We start from the raw sequence: 21490 nt of genomic DNA, 5'->3' as shown, positions 1-21490 counted from the left end.
CGCTGATGTCTGGATAACGTCGAAGGCCGGCGTATGGCTCCTTTAATGTAGCAGTCCCCCGCACCACCCGCTTCCATCCTCCACCTTTCCTTCCCCTCCCCCTTTTGAAATGCAGCGTAAAAAAAACACATCGGCAAAAAGCCACATCTCCTCCCGCAGTGCACTGTGAGGGAGCTCCAGCCTGCATCCCGCCTCCTCGTCCTCCTCCTCCTGCGTCCCGGCAGCCATGTAATTGTTTTCTTATTGTTGTTGTTGTTGTTTTCCCCCTACCATCTCGCTACTGGACGGGAGCTGCCATGTGAGACACTTCACATGGGCGCATCGACCGGAGCCCAGGACGCGTCGGAGACCCCGCCATCCGCCAACGGCCCCCCGAGGTAAGAACCCCGCGCCGCACACGCAAAAGTAACGCACGGCTCTCTTGAATGTTGGAGACCGCATCGCCGCCACGCCTGTGCACCTCCAAAGCTCCGATATGAAATGTTATGCGTCAAAAATACTGCGGGCCCGCGTATCCCCTTTGAGCTCCAAACTTAAGTCGTGTCATGCCTCCGAACTGCAGTGACGAGGCAGCGGGAGTGACGGGGACACTTTGGGGAAAGCGCGTGGAAGCGCATCGCTAATTGAGCCCGAGAGAAGTCAATAAATAAATAAGTCAAGTGGAGAAAATGCTGAGCCAGCAAATATGTTTCTGTGTTCGCTGTTTGATCCCATTATTCCCCCCCCCCCCCCCACCCACCCCCCAACCCCCATCGCCACCACCACCACCACCATCCTCCTCATCCCCTCCTCCCTCTCCTTCTGCTTCCCTCTCTCTCTCTCCCTCTCTCTCGATGGGTGGCAGAGGCATCGGTGTTGGAGAGCAGCAATGGTCCAGTCAGCGAGAACCGCAGTGGAGCCACACTGAGGCAGATTCAGCCAACCGGCCCCTCGTGTCCCGGGGACGGTTGGACGTTCCGAGCACTTTAAGGGGCGCAGGAAGCCGAGGAGGTCTTAATCCGCCCCGGGCCCGCACGCCCGCCCTGTCAGACTAACCGCATCCCTGCGCCGCCTCGCCGCCCCCTCCGCCCAAAATGACGGTGGTCTCAGGAGACAACGTGGACGAGACTTCGGCCGTGCCGGGCCACCCCCAGGACGCCTACCCGCCGCCCGACAACAACGACCACGAGTGCTGCGAGAGGGTGGTCATCAACATAGCCGGCCTCAGGTTCGAAACGCAGCTCAAGACCCTCTCCCAATTCCCGGAGACGCTGCTGGGCAACCCCAAGAAGCGCATGCGCTACTTCGACCCCCTGCGAAACGAGTACTTCTTCGACAGGAACCGGCCCAGCTTCGACGCCATCCTGTACTACTACCAGTCCGGGGGGAGGCTGCGGAGGCCCGTCAACGTCCCCTTGGACATGTTCTCAGAGGAGATCAAGTTCTACGAACTGGGGGCGGAGGCCATGGAGAGGTTCCGAGAAGACGAGGGCTTCATCAGGGAGGAGGAGCGACCCCTGCCCGAGAAGGAGTTCCAGCGTCAGATCTGGCTTCTCTTCGAGCACCCGGAGAGCTCGGGCCCAGCCAGGGGGATCGCCATCGTTTCCGTCATGGTCATCCTCATTTCCATCGTTATATTTTGTTTGGAGACTCTACCGCAGCTCGAGGAGGTACCCCCCCTGGAGACTGTAGGCAACACCACCATCTACTACAAGCCAAACATCCTCACAGACCCCTTCTTCATCATCGAGACCCTCTGCATCATCTGGTTCTCCTTCGAGTTGATAGTACGCTTTCTGGCGTGCCCCAGCAAACCGGCCTTCTTCAAGAACATGATGAACACCATTGACATTGTGGCCATCATCCCCTACTTCATCACGCTGGGCACCGAGCTGGCCGAAGACCCCGACACCGAGGGGGTTGGGGAGCAGGCCACGTCTCTGGCCATACTCAGGGTGATCCGTCTGGTTCGGGTGTTCCGGATCTTCAAGCTTTCCCGACACTCCAAAGGACTGCAAATTTTGGGGCAGACGCTCAAAGCCAGCATGCGAGAGCTGGGACTGCTCATCTTCTTCCTCTTCATCGGCGTCATCTTGTTCTCCAGCGCCGTCTTCTTCGCCGAGGCCGAGGAGCAGGGTTCCTATTTCAGAAGCATCCCCGACGCCTTCTGGTGGGCGGTGGTGTCCATGACCACCGTGGGCTACGGCGACATGGTGCCGGTCACCATCGGGGGCAAGATCGTGGGATCTCTGTGCGCCATCGCTGGCGTGTTGACCATCGCGCTGCCTGTGCCCGTCATCGTGTCCAACTTCAACTACTTCTACCACAGGGAGACGGAGGGCGAGGAGCAGGCCCAGCTGCTCAACGTCAGCAATCCCAACATCCCGTCCGACACCAACTCCAGCCGTCGCAGCTCCTCCGCGGTCAGCAAGTCCGAGTACATGGAGATCGACGGCGACCTGAACAACAGTATCGACAACTTCCGGGAGGCCAACCTCAGAACTGGCAACTGCACTATAGCCAACCAGAACTGTGTGAACAAGAACAAGCTGCTCACAGATGTTTAGGCGCCGGGACCGTGGTGGGCTTCGCCAGGGCTTCGTTAAGGCCTGCTGAAAACGGAGAAGCTAACACCGTTAGAGTAGAGAGCAGTTAGATAGGCTAATCGATTCTTCTAATCCCGCAAGTATGTACGCCCAAATGATCTCCTCTCCTATTGATAACCTCACATATAACCGACTAGGAGTTAGGATGCAGAGCACACTCACGTCTTATCAGGCAAAAGAATGCATGGAACACCGAGAACCAACACAGCGGAGAAGTCATCGCCAACTTGAAAAGAAGCTAGAGTAGATGTTGGATCCTCCGCTGCCACCCACCCCCGATTCCACTTCCTCCCCGCCCCCCTTTGAAGGATCTGACCGTTCCGCGAGAAGCACCTTATGGGAGGAAGACCGACCTGGATGTAAACGCGTCCGCTGGCTCCCGGGGGGGGGGGGGCGGCCGAGTGATCCGGAGCCCCCTTTAGATGCAGCGCAGCGCCGCGAGCTTCACGCATGATGACTGACTTCCCATTTTGACGCATGCAACCGGACCAATACGTTCTTGCCATCACGGAGACCGTGTTCTGTCGGCGCCGTCCGTCGCCCGTGTTTTTGCACCAAACGCACCCGACGAGGGTTTGAGTTGACATGTTTAGAAATATAGGATTTGAATGTTCAATCTTAAGGGGACGCTTCAGAAATGAGATCATAGCATGAGAAAAAAAAAAGAACCTGCATTACGGTCGTTGGACATTAGGTACGTTTTGTATGCTGGCATATTTAATGCATGACATTAGTAAGCAGCTTGTTGCAACTCAGGCACTCTGCAGAGTCCTTTTTTGGTCAGGGAAAGGAAAAAGAATCCCCAAAATGCATTGCATTCCCATATATATCCAAAGCCACAATTTAGCCACTTTAAGAAATCTAAGTAACCACTATCCAAACTGCATTTAACCATAAAGTAAGTTCAAATAGCGCAGTGCATGAGCCTCGGTTCCACGAGAACACTAGCTTCCGTTTCCACTTCAGGTTTGGTTTTGGGCGGCAAATTGCCGACGCGCAGTTTGCGGAACGATTGGAGTTCTTCGGACGTGAGTTGCTAGTGCCTTTAATTCCGCTCACCGCCAGGACCAGCGGAAGTGCCTCTCAGTCGTTATGGGATGGAAGCGTGCGGTTCGGCTGACCTGCTTGAGATCTTAGTCGTGACAGGGAGAAGAAGACGAAGAACGAAGAACGACGAGTGAGTGAAAATCAAAACAAAATAAGATCCCGACTCTCGCGCACAAGCTGGTTTTGGCTTAACGACGCTTAACCAAGCAGCGACGTAATGTATTTTCCATGTTTACCGATCCAAATCAAAAGGGAATACTGACAGGTTTTCACCATCATTTATTCATGCCTGGCCTTGTTTGTTTGTTTGTTTGTTTGTTTGTTTGTTTGCTCTGTGCATCCTTCCAGAGTCTCTACCTCAGTTTGCCAGGTCATTGCAGACACGCTGCAGAGGCGCATTCAACATTCAAAGCAGGGTTTCCTTCCCTCCCTCCCTCCTTCCCTCCCTCCCACCCTTCAGTCCTTCCTTCCTCCCTTCCTCCCTCCCTTCCTTCCTTCCTTCCTCCCTTCCTCCCTTCCACTCCAAACTGCAGTGGTGCAATACTGAACGCGAGCATCCCAAAGTATCATCGCCTTTGCACGAGCACTTAAGGAGGAAAAAAAGAGAGAGAGAGAGAGAGAGTGTGTGTGCGTGTGTGTGTGTGTGTGTGTGTGTGTGTGTGTGTGTGTGCACTGTGTCACCTTCACACTGCATCTTTTCGGTTGTTTGTTTTGTTTTTTTTTGTCACTGAAGCTTCGCACAATCAGAATGTTGATTTGGAGAGGGATCGGTGTGACTCTCCGTCCTGAGGCACTGTTTTGTTTTTTGTTTTTTAACGTTAGTTCCTTGAACGCAACGCGAGCTCCCTGTAGGTGTGTGGGACACACACGCACACGCACGCGCAAGACACACAATAATTCACTGCATCTCTCGGGCATTCAAGTGCACGCGACAGTGCACAATTTGCACGTGCTTCATTTCCTCTATTGGACTATAGTTTGACATTTTCAAGAATGATAATTGTATTATTTAACTTTATTTTTTTAGAATTTTTTTTTTTCAATTTGTCACTTTTGGTCTTTTCATTGACTTGACGTATTTTATACTTTTGAACTATACTGTAGTTTGTAATTATTCTAGATAAGACTCACTGCAGTAAGGCTGGCACATCACGTCACGAACATCAATTCAGGAAAAATGATTTTATTTCGGAATTATTTGTCATTTATGCATATGTTTTTTTTTTCATTTTGCTATTCTTTTCAATTAGTATGTTTCATTTTCCTCGAAAATTAAAATTCAATGAATCAAATTACATTCGAAGTTGAATTAACAACGTTTTATTTCAAAATGTGTATATTTTTCTACAATTTCATTTTTTTAAAACCATACTTTTGTAATTATTCCAGCTCACTGCAGTAGACTTAACGATACATTTTATGTATTTATTTAGTATTCTTTCAATTATTCTATTATTTATTTATGATTTATTTTACTCTTTACGTAGATCAATATTTTACTACATATATTATTGATTGTATTGTACACATTTTCTAAGAAGACATATGCATACAATCAAATAAGATACATTTATTTCTTAAATTACATATGATAAATTCCATCTAGTATTTGTTTTTTATGGTTGCCGATGGGTTCACTGCAGCTCGACTGGAAATATTATTTGAATTGTTCTATTTTGAACTGGATGGATTTCTGTCTTTTTTTTATTTGTTAAATTGTTGTCATTATTTTCATTTCCAGACATTATTATTTATATTATTATTGTTGTTGTTTTTGTTTCGATGCTAATCATGGATGATGAAGCTGTACATTCTCTCCCCCTCCCGCTGCACTGGTCTTTGACGTATACATAAAAAGAAATAATAATAATAAATCAAAATAGCTTGAGTGCAGTGTTATTTGAATGTCACCGTCTTGCTGCAGTGGCCGCCCTTCATGGCGCTCGGGCAGGATCACATTTGTTTTTTGTTTTTTCCCCTTTTCTGCTTCTTACATTCATTTTTGTTGTCAGCTGGACGGTTCGTTTTTTGGCATGAGGGTGGGGTGCGGTGGGCATTGCGGTGGGGTTCCGGGCTTTATTTCTTAACTTTGTACTGTATCTCCGACTCGGACACGGTCAACCTCGCACAATGGACGACATAGCAGCAATGGGATTCTGTCGTGTTCCGATCGGTTATGATCGGCTCACCGTGGCTGTATTTGAATGGTGCTATGTATCCGAGTTCCCCCGAACAAAAAATGTGCACTCTGAACAGCAATACATACTTGAGCGCGTGTAAAAATAGGTAAAAAAAATAAATAAATACATAATCATAATCTATTTTGGAACGCCGCACACAAGAGAGCTGCTAAATTGTGCGTCAGCCACTCACATCCGCGGCTCGGCTGAAACGCTGCTGCGCAATCGTCGCAATCTTTTTCCAAGTAGAATTGAGCAACTGAGAACTAGAGTGGGCTAAGTCCGCTGTTGGCATTTGGAGGAAAGGGATTTCAACTTCCTGGGGCTGCAATAACATCCGAGGGGAGTTTTAGTTTCGGGATGTACTTGTTTTTACAGAAATGTGTGACATTTTGTCAAGTGCAACGCTGTTGTTTTTTGGTTTTGTTAGTTTTTTAGGTACAGCGACACTTTTATCCACAACTGTGGCGCGGTCATGATTTTCACTTTCAAAAGTATCATCTGCATTAAGTTGAAAGAAAAGAAACTGTTTGGGTTGTGAAGGAGAAAAAGAAAAAAAAGTTTAGCACAATCGTGGTCTAACTTGAAACATCCATCAAATCTATCAATAATTCATGAAATAGGATAAATATCAAGCATCGCTTACCTTTTGTGTCTTCTATCAATGTGTGAGTTTCCCTTTTGTGGGCTATTTTTTGTGTGCGGTGAAGCCTGGTTCCACAAACAAGCATGGCCATCTTGAAAATGCGAGTTGGCTCAGTGTTGCACTGATGAACCAGGACAAGTGCTGCCCCTTTATATGTGGAAAGTTTGCATTTTCAATGGGTTTGATGCCGCTCGGTATGATTAGGGTTGCCGAAGAGAAAAGAAAAAAAACAACAACAACAACAACTGGGATTTAAAAAAATAAAAGTGTGGCGTGACAGTGCTCTAACGCCAAACATTTGTCAGATATATGAAGATTTCATGAATGATGATAAATAACAAGCACTGTCTGTATTCATCTGTGAACCTTGCTATCTGGGATGGGTTTTTTTTTTTTTTTTTGCTGCCATCTTGGAAATGTTGCACCGGCGGATCCCGAAAAGTGCTGAGTTCAATAAAGGATTGTGCTCTATATGTCAAAACTGGAACTAAACCTTGATTTAGACCAGTATTTGCCCGAAGGACGGGCCTTTTCTGCACTTAAAGGGCCACTTTGCTGTTTTAAAAGCAACTTCAAGCTGGCAGGTTAGCACAAGGCTGCGGCGGGGGGGGGGGGGGGCTCGCCCACTGTAATTCTCAAAGTCTCAATTGAGTGATGAGCGTCACCTGCTCAAAGAATCGGAATTGATTGCAAACACGGATTATGCGATTAGCCCTAACAAGATAAGGATAGTGTACTGATACTCTGCTTCTATCGAGCTTTCAGTTGTGGCACTTAACGTGCATGAGCGAGATGTTACCTTGGAACAAGTGGACGGTTATTATTCTTGAGGGGGGGACAGAGTTGTTATTTTCTGCATATTTCCACCACCCAAAGCTGCTACGATGTACTGTATCTCTTCCGGAAACGCGCTGCATGGGCCACAGAAGACTGCATGAGCTTTGCCTTTCAACCATGAGACACTTTCTTTTCTTTCTTCCACGTTTTATTCTGAGCATAGTTTTGGGGAAAAGACAAGCCCGGCTTCCATTTGCGACCCCCTTTGCTGGAGCTGTGACCTCATCGCACGGACGCCGGCGGGGTTTCCAGCGTGGCGTCCGTTCAGGGTTTCGCTGGCGACAACAACAACAACAACAAAAAAACGACAAAAAAAAAAAAAAAAAAAGGCGAGCGAGGACGTTTAAGGGCTACTTCCTCACACTGAACTCTCTCCGATAAAAAGAAGGAGGGGGGAAAAAAGACGACAACGCTTCGTCCTTCGGGGAGTTTGGCGTTTTGCAGATGTGACGCACTTTGGAGCGAACAAAAATAAAACAAGAACAAAAACTACAAAAAAAAAACAACAACTTTGGAAGTGTTCTTTTCACGCCCCAAGCAAAGCGAACTGATTGTATCCAAGCACCATTTGTCATGTTGTGTTTACGGAGGATTATGCTGCCGTGTGTGAAGACAGAGGCATGGTCTGTGATCTATGCAAGGGTACTCGTTCCTTTTTTGGGTCGGTTGGTTGATTATATCACGTATGAGTTCATCTTCTATTTACGCCAATAAATTTTTAAGGATCAGCTGGTGTTTAGTTGTTTTTAAGTGGTTGGAAAAGACACGCTGGAAACGGAAGGAAAAGAATTGTCAAATAACCCGGAAAAAAAAAATTCTAATAAAATTGCCAGAAAGGAAAATCATCACGGAGAAAAAGTTGCAATAGTACAAAAAAAAATGGTGTTATGTGGTGAAAGAGAAAAATAACAATATTTTGGGAAAAACTTGTAACATGAAGAGATAAGTGTTGGAATCAGATTTTTTTTTTTTTTTTAAAGTTACAAATAAAATGGAGACTTGTACATTACAAGATAATATCATTGTTCCGCGTGGAAAAAAAATGCAATCTTATAAAAAATTGTAGTTGCTATATTACAAGAAAGAAGTCATAATATTTTCAGAAAAACATTTGTCGCAAAAATACATTTGTAATGTTATAAGGAAAAAAAGAGTTGAGACACAAATAAAAAGTAAGAGGAAAAAAAAAAGTTGTAATGTTGCAAGTCAAAAAGTTTTACAGAAAATGGGAATTACAAGATAAAAATTGTAATGTCACAAAAATGATGTCATTTTCCAAATTAAAAGTTGCTATTTTACAAGAAAAAAGTCGTAATTTTAGGGGAAGAAATTGTAATGTTTACACAAATAAGGTCGGAATGTGACAAGGAAAAAGATACACTGCGGCTGGAGTGACTCGAAGGTTTTGAGGCTTGACGCCGCGGTGCCGCTAAACGTGGCTCACTGCCTAGCGGCTAACGTGCTAAGCTAGTTGTGAGAATGCCCTATTCAGGAATGACAGCTCCCGTTAGCTCCGCCGGCGTTATCGTGCTCCTTCATCTTTGAGGCCTCCGTCAGCGTTTTCTGGCCTCTCGGCAGCATTTCAAACGATCAATACTCAAAATGTACTCGTATCGATCACCACCGCCCCCCCCCACCCCCCCCCCCCCCCCGCCCCCCCACGCAACTCACCGACTAACTCACAGCCGTCCGCATGAAATATTCAGCTCGATTTCTGTCACTTGTTTAGCCAAGCTAGCGCCCGAGATGTTGACGCTTATTCATTGAGGCTTGAGTACAATTGCAGATAATCGTGTCTCTGGCAAATACATGAAATAGAGCCACATGGCGTTTTTGCGAATAGCACGTTGACCACTAATCGCATGACTGTGATACAATAAAAAATACATTTTAAAAATGAAAAAAAGAAGACCAAAAAAAAATCGGTTCGGTAACAGAGCTGTGCCAAGATTTTACCCCCCCCCCAACCACAGTCATTGTTGCAATATCATCAAATATATAGAAAAATTAATGAGTGAACTTACTGTGAAAGTGTGAATTTAAACTTTGTTTTGTTTTGGTTTTACAAAGTTTGATATAGATACAGGTTTTGGAGCAACATATGCTGCCATCCAAGCAACGTGTTTATTTCAGCAAGAAGAACCCACATTCTGCACGTGTTCCAACGGCGAGGCTTGGTTGTAAAAGACTACTACTAGACGACGAGACTGGAACTGCCAGCAGTCCAGACCTGTCTCCCATTGAAAATGTGTGCAGACGCGTTTTGAAGTCCAAAATACCACAACAGAGACCCTGGGACTGTTGAGCAACTCAAGTTGTACATCAAGCAAGAATGGTAAAGAATCGCACCTACAAAGCTTCACCAATGAGTGTCCTCGCTTCCCAAACGTTGACTGAGTGCCCAGCTTTTTTTCCCAACCTGTTGTAGGCGTCAAATTCAAAATGTTTCAATATTTGCAACCATTTGAACACAAACTATCTTGTCTTTGTAGCGCATTCAACCGAATGTGGGTCGAAAAGGATTTGCAAATCATTTGTGTTCTGTCTCTATTCACGTTTTTCCCAACGCCCCTACTTGACTGGAATTGGAGTTGATGCAGCGACTTTAGGATTAAGGTTTGGGATGGAAGCCTTTGAGGAGACGCGGCCATGCGGGCAGAATATGTGGGCTCGCACTCGCACGCGTACCAGGTGGCAAAATGATTCATTCCTGCTTGCGCTGAGGCTGTGAGAACATCGGACAGCAGATGGTGAGTGTCTCTCTCGCTTCCTCTTTCTGTACGCTGACCTCAACGCAAAGTGAAGCGCGTCCTCTTGCTCGTCCTCCGCAAACGCACCACTGCTCGCGCCGACGAGACAGACAGGCAGACGGACGGACGTGTTGCGATTCCATTTGAATTCCTCCCGTGACCGAGCTCTGTGTCTCAAAACGCTCAAATCATCTTTGCCCATTCAAATGGACGCCCGTCTGCCGTCGTACCAGAGCGGCGCCGACCATTCCTTGTGTGTTTTTGACATACTTGGCAAATAAAGATGATTCTGATTCTGATTCTGATCATTGGAAATGCTGTCAATCTAAACAAACGTCAAAATGTGTTGCTTTTTTTTTTTTTTTTTGCACAGTATAAAAACGCACAGTGATAACATTTGCTCTTGGCCTGCAAAAAAAAAAAAAGGATAATGCGAGCACAACACATGACTGTAACGAATGGGTTTGTATAGTTGTATTTATTGATCTATTTAAATTGTAGAAAAATAATACAGACTACACACCAAACATCATGATTAGCTATCATGAAGAACAAAACAAAACAAAAAACAGTAAATATATATGTTTGTGTGTGCGTCTCCATGTTAACAACGTTAAAAATAATTTTAAAAAATAAAATAAAAGTGCTTAGCAGGCACTATTGGATCGGCCATGCTGGAAAAGCCAAAAGCCCCCATGGGCCTGGCGACGACGTCCCCCTTAACCAACTCGTCCCCCCCCCCCCCCCCCCCCCGAACCCCTTGCCCCCTTTCTGTCCGAGCTCCCCCACCCTCGCTGAGGCACTTCCTGTTTGCATTACCTCCATCGGGGTGGGCTGCTGACACACTTGTTTAATAATTAAGGGCACGGCCATCATTTCCTGGCGCGCAAATGCTCTCTCTCGAGAAGGCGAGCGGGACGGCGGGATGGCGGGGAGGCCCGGCGGCCGTGGCGGGACCAGGTTACTCACAATCAGCCATCAGGACCACTTGCAACATTTTACATTTTTGGGGTAAATTGCAGCTTTTCGAGCGATTGTTTGTGATGGGTTTTTTCGGTGTACAAACAAAACCCAATTTCGAGTGTAGTACCACTTTGTGCCACAACATGGCGTACAGCAGCACTGAGCTCTACTGGAAGACATGCAGCAATTAATTAACAGCAAGCAGAAGAGGCAGAGAAGGCTGTGAGTATTTTTGTCTGCTCTGTTTGTGTGCGTCGCTGCGCCACGTGTTTGAACGTTTACAATCAGTGAAACATCGATGCGCATTTCTGTTAGCACGTCTATGGCGTTTCATTTTACTTACGCTTGCATATCTTCCAGGGGAGCTCAGTGCTGCCTGAAATTGTATGGCGAAAAAAAAAGAAAAATGTCTCCAGAGGGCGGACGCTTACGAAGCAACTCACCGGCACGCAAACGTTTTCATGAGGAGATGCCAGAAAAATACGGTCCCGCTGGATACAAACATACAGCAATAGCAACATTGAAAAACAATGTAACTCATCAAAACAAGTTTGTGCGTCGTGATTTCATGTTTTGGTTCAATGGGTCTCCTTCTGCTGCGCGCACCTTGGACACCAGGGGGCAGTATAACACAGACATCCAGTAGATATACAGCATTAGCATGCGCAGTTGATGGTACTGTAACAGGAAAGGTGGAAAACAAGAAAAGATCACATTGAAGCGCAAATGTATTTCCTTTTTATTTATTGTTTATTTCCTCCCACCTGCGGCGCGCTGCAGCACTGAGACGCCAACGTCACCGTCAGCAACAACAACAATAAGGAGCACTTACTTTCCCTATTTAAAGATCATTTTGATTGTTTTGTTTTTTTCGTGTAATATTGTAATTTTTTTGAGATGGTGAATGTAGGATTTGATTTTCTAGAAGCCATCATCATCTAAATAAATCAATACATAAAGACATAAATACACATAAAATATTTTACTGTGTGTTTAAAAATATCTGTATAATAGTTTTCATTGAACCACTGAATGAAATGAACTTATCAATGATATTGCAACATTCCAATTATTATTATTATTATTTTAATCTACATGATAGGAGTTACCCTTTTTTAATTCAACAAACTTTTCAATAATATTCTAATTTATTGAGTGGCACCTTTATATTTAGATTGCATTTGTTTTGTTTTTGAGATATGATGATTTTTTTTTTTTCTATCTTAAACATAAATACAAATATTTTCTTTCTATCATATTCTAATTTAGTGAGAAAAAGAAAGTTGGAAAAAACAGTGGCCGCCGTGATCGGCAGCCGCTGCGAAAACCGACGTTTGTCATTAATCGCACACACGCGGAGCACGTTGTGAGGTGTGTGGGGACGTCACATCAAGCTGTAAATATGCCATTTGAACAGGGGTGTGTGTACACCTTTCACATCCACAGTCGAAAGGTTGACAGACCCATGAGATGAGAAGATATTAAGATTTATATCAGATTTTTTTTTTTTTTAAAGAGACACTTTATTTCAAGCCTGCACTTACAAAAATGACAGTAACACAAATATCATTTCATACGCCTGCAGTTTAAGACTTGCACAGTATTTCAACAATATCGTAACTTTTGGCTCACTGTACGATGGAGAAATTATTATTATTATTTTTTTAAAAGTCACAACATTTGGAAAGAAAAATACATGCTTTTCACAGGAAAGCGACATTTTGTTGAAGGTCGACGAAAATTCCACCGAGTTTTCCGGAATCTTGCATCGGTCGGACCAGCAGTCCCGATTGAGATCGGTCCACAAATAACAGACAGCAAACCAGACGCAGTCCACAGGCAATGCCGTCAAAAAAAATTAAGAAAAATGTTTCCTCTTTATTGAGGAAAGCTGTATGAAGTGTCCGATCAGTCACAGCTCTGGAGTGGCAAAAACAAGATAAATAGTAAAAAAAAAAAAAAAAAAAAAATGTATGTTGTTATACCATATTGTTGCTTTCGCCGATTTTATCCACCAGCTGAAAGAGAAGACACAAGGTCAATAAAGACTAGAAAACTAACTACAGTATTTGATGCAAACAAATGATGAAAAACTTTGTTGGTGTGGAAGAAAGTTTCGGCCAGCTTGTCTGTGAAATTCAAGCTTCTACCTCACTGTAATGACTAGCCAATGCCAGTAGATGGCGACGTTGCATCGCTTTGCATTTAAGAGCGGCACATCTTTTGGGTTGAAGATTAAGAATCGGCGGCGAAACTCCTGCCGATTAGGACTTTAAGCCACCACAAAAATGAGTTGGACACCCCTGGTTCCGAGGGACAAATCTTTGGAATTTCAGCCTCTCAGCAGTAAATGTTCTCCAATTTCTGCCCCGTTTTTTTTTTTTAACTAATTAAAACGTTTTCTTATCCGAGTCGTCGGGAAAAAAAAAATAACAGATGCTTCGATTATTAAAACGAGCGTGAGTTGCAGCCCTACGACCAACTACGTTTTGCTTTGTGTGGCTCGGGATACTTGCCGTCCTGATGCCCGGTAAACTGAGCAACGAGCCGAGCACCGGGATTCGTCTGATGAAGCCCACCGCCACCGGGAAGAATCCTCTGTGAGAACCAGACAGGGTAAAATTGAGGAGAATGGACACTGCGACAGATTAAAACGAGCATGCCTTTAAAAATTGACCTAAATAAGAGGAAGAAGCCGTAGATCTCCAGAAGGACGCCGATGATGGGCCAGCCAATCAGAACCACAAACACTCCTCCCAGGAAAAAGCCGGTGGCTTTGGCTTTGTGTCTCTGGAAGAAGAATCGGAACGTTCGCTCCAGGCCGATGACAAAGGACAAACCCGAGAGGAACAGAATCTGAAAGGACGTAAAAGTCGAAGATGAGGACCACAGTTGTGTGACTCGCATCACTTTGAGATCGACTCACGTTTCCGATAGCCAAGAGAGCTTTGTCAAAAAAGAGCATCATCCCGAAGACGAGGAAAAACACACCAAACCCCGTCAGCCCCATTCCGATTTCTGGAAGAAAATGGCGCACGACAAAAATATGAACCGTATCGACACATCCGTACATGCACATACGCATCTATGCCGGTTTAGGTCAGCAAAAAGCTAGCAGACTCACAATTTCATATGGTTTGTTTGAACATTTACACTGTTTAATTCTCCTTTGATTTATGGGTCATTATTTATTTACAGTAAACTTGGCGTGCCAAATAACAGCTTGAAGCAAGCACGCCGTGCCTCCTTTTTGAGCGGTGAGAAAGTGAGAACATGGGCTAGGAATAATTTGAAAAGCATGTTTTAATAAGTTTGAATGCGTTTAAAGTGTGCTGGGGGTTACAACCATATCAAAAGCTCGACTTTTGGTCTCTTGATCTCAGATTTACACTTATTGCGGTTTGGTCTGCAACGTGATAAACGGCGGTTCACTGTTGTAGATTAAATATCGGGGTGCAAAAACAAATTGCACACTAACAGATGGCCCACAATAATTAAAACATCACATACGCATTACTTAAAAAGAATGACTAAATATATAATATTGAGATTTATTTTCAAATGTGTAACATTAATAACGTAGGACTGTAGCATCTTTTACGTCCTACTTTGCAGTGACGTCACGATGCTCCCAGCCAATAGCGTTTGAGTCAGCTATCCCCCTGTACAAATAGCTAGACCGGCTTTTACGCCCAAATACAAACACAAAATAGCGCGAAAGACACAGCTCTTACTTTGCGAGTCCGTGAGTGAGATCATGTTGGCCGCCGCCGGGCGGATTGAAGCCGGCGGCGATTTGGCGTTGATGTTCCGGATTAAACTGTTGATTCCTCAGGAGAGACGCTAGCTAGTGTGAGCTAGCCAACTACGTACGCCACGTCCTCGCTCGCAAAGATCGTCTATTACAGCGAATGTTCGCACTCCCACACTGATGTCAGCTCATTCACCATCCATTGTTTTATTAAACTGTTTAACGCTACGTTGTGCAACCGTAGAGTCAGTACGATTTATTCAAATAGTCGATCAGGTTAATTACAACGTTTGGTAGCGTGCTTGCTAAAGAAACTGCACATGCAGAGTGAGTACCTCGCCTTAACTTAATGCGCATGCGTAGAATAATTTTGCAGTTGAGCCTACTTCTAGCTATTTCTTAAAGGGCTGTCACCCATATTTAGACTGATTTTTTTTAAAAAAAAAAACTAAATCTAAATGACCAGAAAATAAGGGCGAAAATGTCACATTATGCTAATTTTTCGTGTTCTTCAATCATTAACTAAAACTCCCATGAGCCTTTGGGAACCCGGAAACGCGTATCTCTTCTCATGACGTGTTTGATCGCGTTCGCAGGCGGCTGCTCGAGCGGCGTCAGATAGCAGCATGCTTCTATCAACGCTTCGCTTTTAAACCGTGAATTTGCCCACACACAAGTGTGAGCCGCCATGGGCACCGTTTTTGCCGTCCTTCTGGTGTTTGTCGGATGTTGTAGCAATGTGGTGTCTCTGGAGCTGCTTGTAAGGTTGGTGACGCACGGGCGAAACATGGACCTTCTTCACTTTGAACCGTGCAGTGCAACACAGTAGTTAAGCGTTAAAATTCTATATATACAGTGGTACCTCGTCTTGCGTGTTTAATCGGTTCCTGTCCTCACAAATGCCTCCATTTCTATGCGATTTTATAAGAGGCGAAAAATATTATATTATAAAAAGGATATGTATCATATAAAAACACAATTAGAGCGGTTGTAAATAATTAAACTGATACTATAAATTGTAATTACTGCACATGCTGTGATATTGTGTTGGGTGTGTGCCAGTGAGGGGCGTGGCCTCTTGAGTGACGTCATTGGTTGGATTCAGGTTGGCGGGTTCGTCTGCGTGTGAGCGTCTGGGTGTGAGTTGTGGCCTACAGCAGCTCTTTGACTGTTTGTCCCGTTCAATAAAGGTGGCCTTACACTCCTTTAAGCGCACCATTAATTTTTTCCCCCCACTTCACTGGAGTGGCGGCATATCTAAAGACTGACTTGACATCAAACAACCGATCGATCGGAATCGATCCTCAAATTAACCAACAACTATTTTGATAATCGCTGAATGGTTTAGAGCCGTTTTTTAACTTAAAATAGTCCAAATCCTCTGATTTCTGTCTCTCAACTTGAAATGTTCCGATTTCTGTAGTCCTTTGTGTAAGCAAACAAATGATCTGTCGTGTTTAATCAAAGTAAAACAATTTGGAAATATTGATCTTTGCATATTTTCTGACGTATTACAGAACAAACCGGTAACGGAATCGTAATCAATTGATGGAAAAAAATAATAGCGTAATCTGCCATGAAAAGTGGTTATTTGCAGCTGTAGAACGGATGAAGTTGAACCCGGTAGCAGCATCAGAAGTGTAAATACAGTCAACCCCCCTCCATCGCGGACCAGACCCCCCGCGATAAGTGAAAATCCGCAATACAGAAATACCTATAGAAATATGAAAAACATAATAATAATTATTGGGGCAAGAAGAAATGAATGGCATTGCCATTAATTTCAATGGCAAATAGTTTTGGGAAGGCAGTACGATGTTCTGCGATCTCGGGACGAAGTTTCCGTTGCTCTCCAATCAGTTTGGATCGTTCCTCGTTTGTGTTCCTCAGAGAGTTCCCAGGCTGCGGCAACATCGTCACATTTGCGCAGTTTGCGTTCATCGCGTTGGAGGGATTCGTCTTCGAAACGCGCTTGGGCACCAAGAAGCCCGCCATCCCCGTCAGGTGAGCAACCCAAACGCGTGGCTGGCTTACGAATTGGCGTGACGCGGTCGCCTTGCCTGCTCCCCCCCCGCCAGCAACTACGCGATCATGGTGACCATGTTCTTCACGGTCAGCGTGATCAACAACTACGCCCTCAACTTCAACATCGCCATGCCGCTACACATGATCTTCAGATCGGTAAGAAACCAGCAAGAACTTCTTTCTACCACGATGTTTTCACCGTCACTAAACCTTGATGCACGGCATTTTAACGCTATGAATTAGGAAGGTAGCACTCCGTATGAAAACAATAAAGAGAGTCAGTTTGTCATCCATAATGTCCCCTGTAAGTGTCCTTGTGGTCTTGTTGCAGGGGTCTCTCATCGCCAACATGATCATGGGTATCGTCATCCTGAAGAAAAGGTATCATCATCCATCGCGCTTTCTCCCTCCCATCTCTCCGAGTCTAAAAGCTGTCACCTCGCTCGTCTTTCCGCAGGTATTCGGCCAGCAAATATTTGTCCATCGCTTTAGTTTCCGCCGGCATCTTCATCTGCACCGTCATGTCGGCCAAGCAAGTCGTGAGTCACTCGCTCCATTCGCGCAGCAGAGTGTCAGCTGCGATGTCGCCAAACGCTCGCAGCGCGATGCAAATCTATTCAAAACGGTTTCAAGAGAAACATTTCTTTTTTTTTTTTTTTTTTTTTTTTTTTTTTTCCTCTTCTTTCTTTCAAAAAGCGTTTCTTGTCGTCTCGACTTTGTGCAGAATGTGGCCAACGAGGGCTCGGAGGAGGACGGCTTTTACGCCTTCGTGCGCTGGCTTGTCGGTGAGTTTGCCTGCGAGCGCCTAACTCGGGCCAAAAACCTGTCTAATATCAAACAAACACCTGAAGCAATACATGTCATTATGAAGAGGAAAAGGTTGAAATGTTTTTAATCATCACGTTACAATATTCCATGAAATATCTGAAAATGATGAGAATAAAGTTGCAATATTATGATGGGGGGGGGATGTAATTTCAAAAGGGAAAATAAACGTGGGAGAGGGAAAAAAAAACATTTTTTCGACAAAAAAGTTGTAATATTCGAAGAAGGAAATCAGAATATTAAGAGGAAAAAAGTTGATATATTATGAGGATTTTTTTTGGTCCCTTTTTACTAGAAATGCATCAGAATATTATGAGGAAATAAGTAATTTTAAAAAGTAGTGATTGTATGAGAATACAGCTGCAATATTATGAGAGAAAAAAAATAATCATGGGAGAAAACACTTTTGACACAGAAAAAGTTGCAATATCACAAGAACAAAATCTGAATATGAGGAGGAAAGTTGTAATTTTAATCAAATTAAGTTGCAATATAAGGAAGATTTTTGTTCTTAAAAGAAACAAATAATATTACCAGAAGTACATCAGAATACTATTAGGAAGGCTGTCATTTTTTTAAACTAAAGTAGCAATATTATCAGAAAAAATTCTATTTCAATTTCAAGAAGGGAAAAAAATAGTTTATATTGCTTTGGCGCCATCTTTTGGCATCCTGTGGTTCATGTTGAAGTGAATGGAGGAACTTCACTTAGGTTATTGCACTGTCTACGAGAGAAGTATAGCTTTGCTGCCCTCTTGTGGCATCTGACTTCGCAGCAGGACTTGGTCTCTAGGCTCAAGTTTGGCTTGCGACACAAAGCAAAAAAGCAGAAGAGGAAAATAACAAACGATCAATCTGCTGTATGCCTAATGTCACATGACCAAAGCTGGAAAACAGGATAGCTGACTTCCTGAGTATGCTACGCTAACGTACATGACTACGATTTGATGACAGGATTGTTTTGCTAAAATGTTGTTTTCTTTATGGCTGGTGTCTTACGGACAAAAGTTAGATGCATGTATAATCATATATTTATACAAATATGATAAAAACAAAGCCTAAACATTCATTGTCCATTCAGGAATCGCCATGTTGACCTTTGCCCTGCTCATGTCGGCACGGATGGGAATTTTCCAGGAGACTCTCTACAAGCGGTACGGAAAACACTCCAAAGAGGCTCTTTTTTATAACGTGAGTACTTTGTACAAAGTTAAGTGTTTCTTATGCACACACGGGTGACAATGGTCCTCGGGTTCGTCTGATTGGCCGCCTCTTGTCTCCGTGTCCCTCGCAGCACTTCCTGCCTCTGCCGGCCTTCCTGCTCCTCTCCTCGGACATCTACAGCCACTGCGTCCACTTCAGTCACAGCAGTGAGTCGGCCACTTTACGGCAACCCCCATTCGAAATGTAGCAACAAATACAAACAATGAGGATTTAGAAAAAGTAATTGGTGTAAAACAAGAAAGGGCTAACAACAGGGTCATTTGGGGATTTCGAAATTTGAATGTAGATCAATGAGTGCTGTAAAATACATGTTGCTTTTGAAATTGTCCGGTATGTTGTTCCAATTATGTCACTCTCTTGTTACAGTTCTGAGTTTTCTTGTTGTATAAAATAAGGCAACAGACTCCATGATCATTGTTGCAGAAGCCATAAAAGCAATAGCACTTTCAACACATTTAAAGTATTCCTGAGCGCCTGTTCTCACTTTATCGCCGCAGTAAATGGGAGACTATTGTTTAACAAAGAAAAGAAAGACTCACGCTGGCCCAGTTTTCCATATAAGAGGCGAGGCGTGCTTGCTTCGAGCTGTCTTTGTCATTCCTTGTTGAAGACAGAAACCTGACACACAAGACACGAGAATTAAACATATGTCAAAACCCCAACGTATTCAAAGAAACCATTTTGTTATGAAAATCCACAATCTTAATGCTCATATTCACTATCATGTCAAATGCCGTATATGGGCTAATGGAAATTAGCATAATGTTAAGGTATTTCTAAACCTTCAAAAACACGGTTTTAAAACGCAGAGCACCAACACATACAGAGAGAGCATAGTACAACAAACTAGAATTCAAATTTCTATCGTTAAACACCCAAATGTTCAACCATTTTGTCTATTGAAAGTCTGCTAGCTTAATGCTGGCATATAATGCAAACCGCCGTAGACAGGCTAACAGAAATTAGCATAGATGCTCTTGTAAACATTTTTATGAACTGCACAGAGCAGCAACGCAAACAAACAGAGCGTTCGCCAATACTGACAGGCATACGTATATTCTCTCTGGCCTGCAGGAATGATGGCTATTGCTGAAATTTGACCTGTGAAAAAGTGTAAGGTGACTTTTTATCTGCTGAAGCTGCTTTTGTTTGTGCACTAAACGCATATTTTCCCTCTGCAGCTCCGGCGCTCGTTCCTGTCATTCAACTGAACGTTCCAATTATGTGGCTGTACCTGCTCGCCAACGTCATCACGCAGTATCCTTTTTTTTCCACCTGCCACCGTCCCCGCATGTGCGGAATCCCACGTTTTGCTAGTTGTCGCCTTTCACCGCCGCCCGTCAGGTACGTGTGCATCCGGGGCGTGTTCATCCTGACCACCGAGTGCGCCTCGCTCACCGTCACCCTGGTGGTGACCCTGAGGAAGTTCCTCAGCCTCATCTTCTCCATCGTGTACTTCCAAAACCCCTTCACGGCGTGGCACTGGGCGGGCACGGCCGTGGTGTTCGTTGGCACGCTGCTCTACACCGAGGTGTTGAGCCGCATGATGGCGGCGAGGAAGAAGGCCGAGTGACAACGGCGGCTTATGGACATTTTTAGATTTTATACCTGGGCACTTTTCACATCTGTTTACTCTTTTAAAACCAGTGCTGGGAAGTAACCAATTACAAATACTTGTACTGTACTTAAGTAGACCTTTCAGATATCTGTACTTTACGTGAGTCTTTATTTTTCGGACCACTATTTACTTTTACTCTCTACATTTGAAAACGGATATGTGTATTTTCTACCCCTCACTGTATCAAAATAGGCTTGTTACTTTTTTCCCCCACAACATGAGCAAAGCTATGGGATCACATTTTTGGTTTGATAGCATAAAAACCGAGCAAGCACACACACTACATGTGACATGTTGTAACATGATCTCTTTTTTCCTTCTCCGTACAAACACTGTGTAACTTAATTAAAGAGGGAAACTATTTTGTTTTTATTGTGCAAAGTTAGCAAAACATGTGTTGCAGCTAATTGACAGTAAAACAATAATTTTACCTTTTTGTAAAGACTTTTTACTTAAGTACAGGAGTTGAATCCGTACTTTAAAAAAAAAAAACATATATATATATATATACTTTTTTTTCTTACACAAGTATCATTAGTTCTACATAAGTAGTGCGAATGTGTACTTTTGCCACCTCTTTAAAATATACAACCTGGAAACACATACTGTATGTCTGACTGTTTGATAGCTGTTCTGACCCAAATAAACTACAACACATCTCATGAATGTCACTGCATTTTTTGTGCGGACGGCTCCCTTTTCTCACCTGCATTCTCTGTGCCCAGCCACAGGTCATTAAACGCCCCACTGCGTTTCACCGGCAGACTAGATTGCCCGACCCGGCAACACACAGAGGATGAAATCTCATTGGACAAAAAAAATCGAACATCTCATTCATGTACAGGAAGCAGTCCAGCCAATAGAAACGCTACCAAATGAAGACGACAGACTGTGGAGAATGAATCAATACAATTTCATGGAGAAATTATTAGAATTTAGGTTATACATATAAGTCATTGCTTCTCACCCTGACTGCTCACCACTGGCAAGAAGTGATGTAAAAATTGTGCTAACTAGAAAAGCCTGGAGATGTCTGTTC

General features: G+C 44.1%; 3 protein-coding genes across 3 annotated transcripts; 2 read left to right on the top strand and 1 right to left on the bottom strand.

Moving 5' to 3' along the window:
* Positions 1-256: 256 nt before the first annotated feature.
* Positions 257-4405, top strand: LOC133402591 (potassium voltage-gated channel subfamily A member 1-like). The gene is made up of 2 exons (XM_061676494.1): positions 257-377; positions 845-4405. Exon 2 carries the CDS (start codon positions 1074-1076, stop codon positions 2544-2546), a length of 1473 nt encoding a protein of 490 aa, XP_061532478.1. The 5' UTR covers positions 257-377; positions 845-1073; the 3' UTR covers positions 2547-4405.
* Positions 4406-12531: 8126 nt separating this feature from the next.
* Positions 12532-15083, bottom strand: LOC133402974 (vesicle transport protein GOT1B-like). The gene is made up of 6 exons (XM_061677366.1): positions 14743-15083; positions 13935-14026; positions 13686-13864; positions 13525-13606; positions 12994-13026; positions 12532-12928 (listed from the first exon to the last, which is right to left on the bottom strand). Exons 1-6 carry the CDS (start codon positions 14765-14767, stop codon positions 12917-12919), a joined length of 423 nt encoding a protein of 140 aa, XP_061533350.1. The 5' UTR covers positions 14768-15083; the 3' UTR covers positions 12532-12916.
* Positions 15084-15168: 85 nt separating this feature from the next.
* On the top strand, positions 15169-21113 carry slc35b4 (solute carrier family 35 member B4). The gene is made up of 10 exons (XM_061677364.1): positions 15169-15524; positions 16650-16763; positions 16838-16940; positions 17116-17165; positions 17242-17323; positions 17509-17569; positions 18691-18800; positions 18904-18979; positions 20015-20090; positions 20178-21113. Exons 1-10 carry the CDS (start codon positions 15448-15450, stop codon positions 20404-20406), a joined length of 978 nt encoding a protein of 325 aa, XP_061533348.1. The 5' UTR covers positions 15169-15447; the 3' UTR covers positions 20407-21113.
* Positions 21114-21490: the final 377 nt, after the last annotated feature.

The sequence above is a fragment of the Phycodurus eques genome, chromosome 5 (assembly GCF_024500275.1).
Source record: "Phycodurus eques isolate BA_2022a chromosome 5, UOR_Pequ_1.1, whole genome shotgun sequence".
NCBI classification, from domain to species: Eukaryota; Metazoa; Chordata; class Actinopteri; order Syngnathiformes; family Syngnathidae; genus Phycodurus; species Phycodurus eques.
The sequence above is the reverse complement of the archived record's forward strand: the minus strand, read 5'-3'. Positions and strand labels throughout refer to the sequence as shown.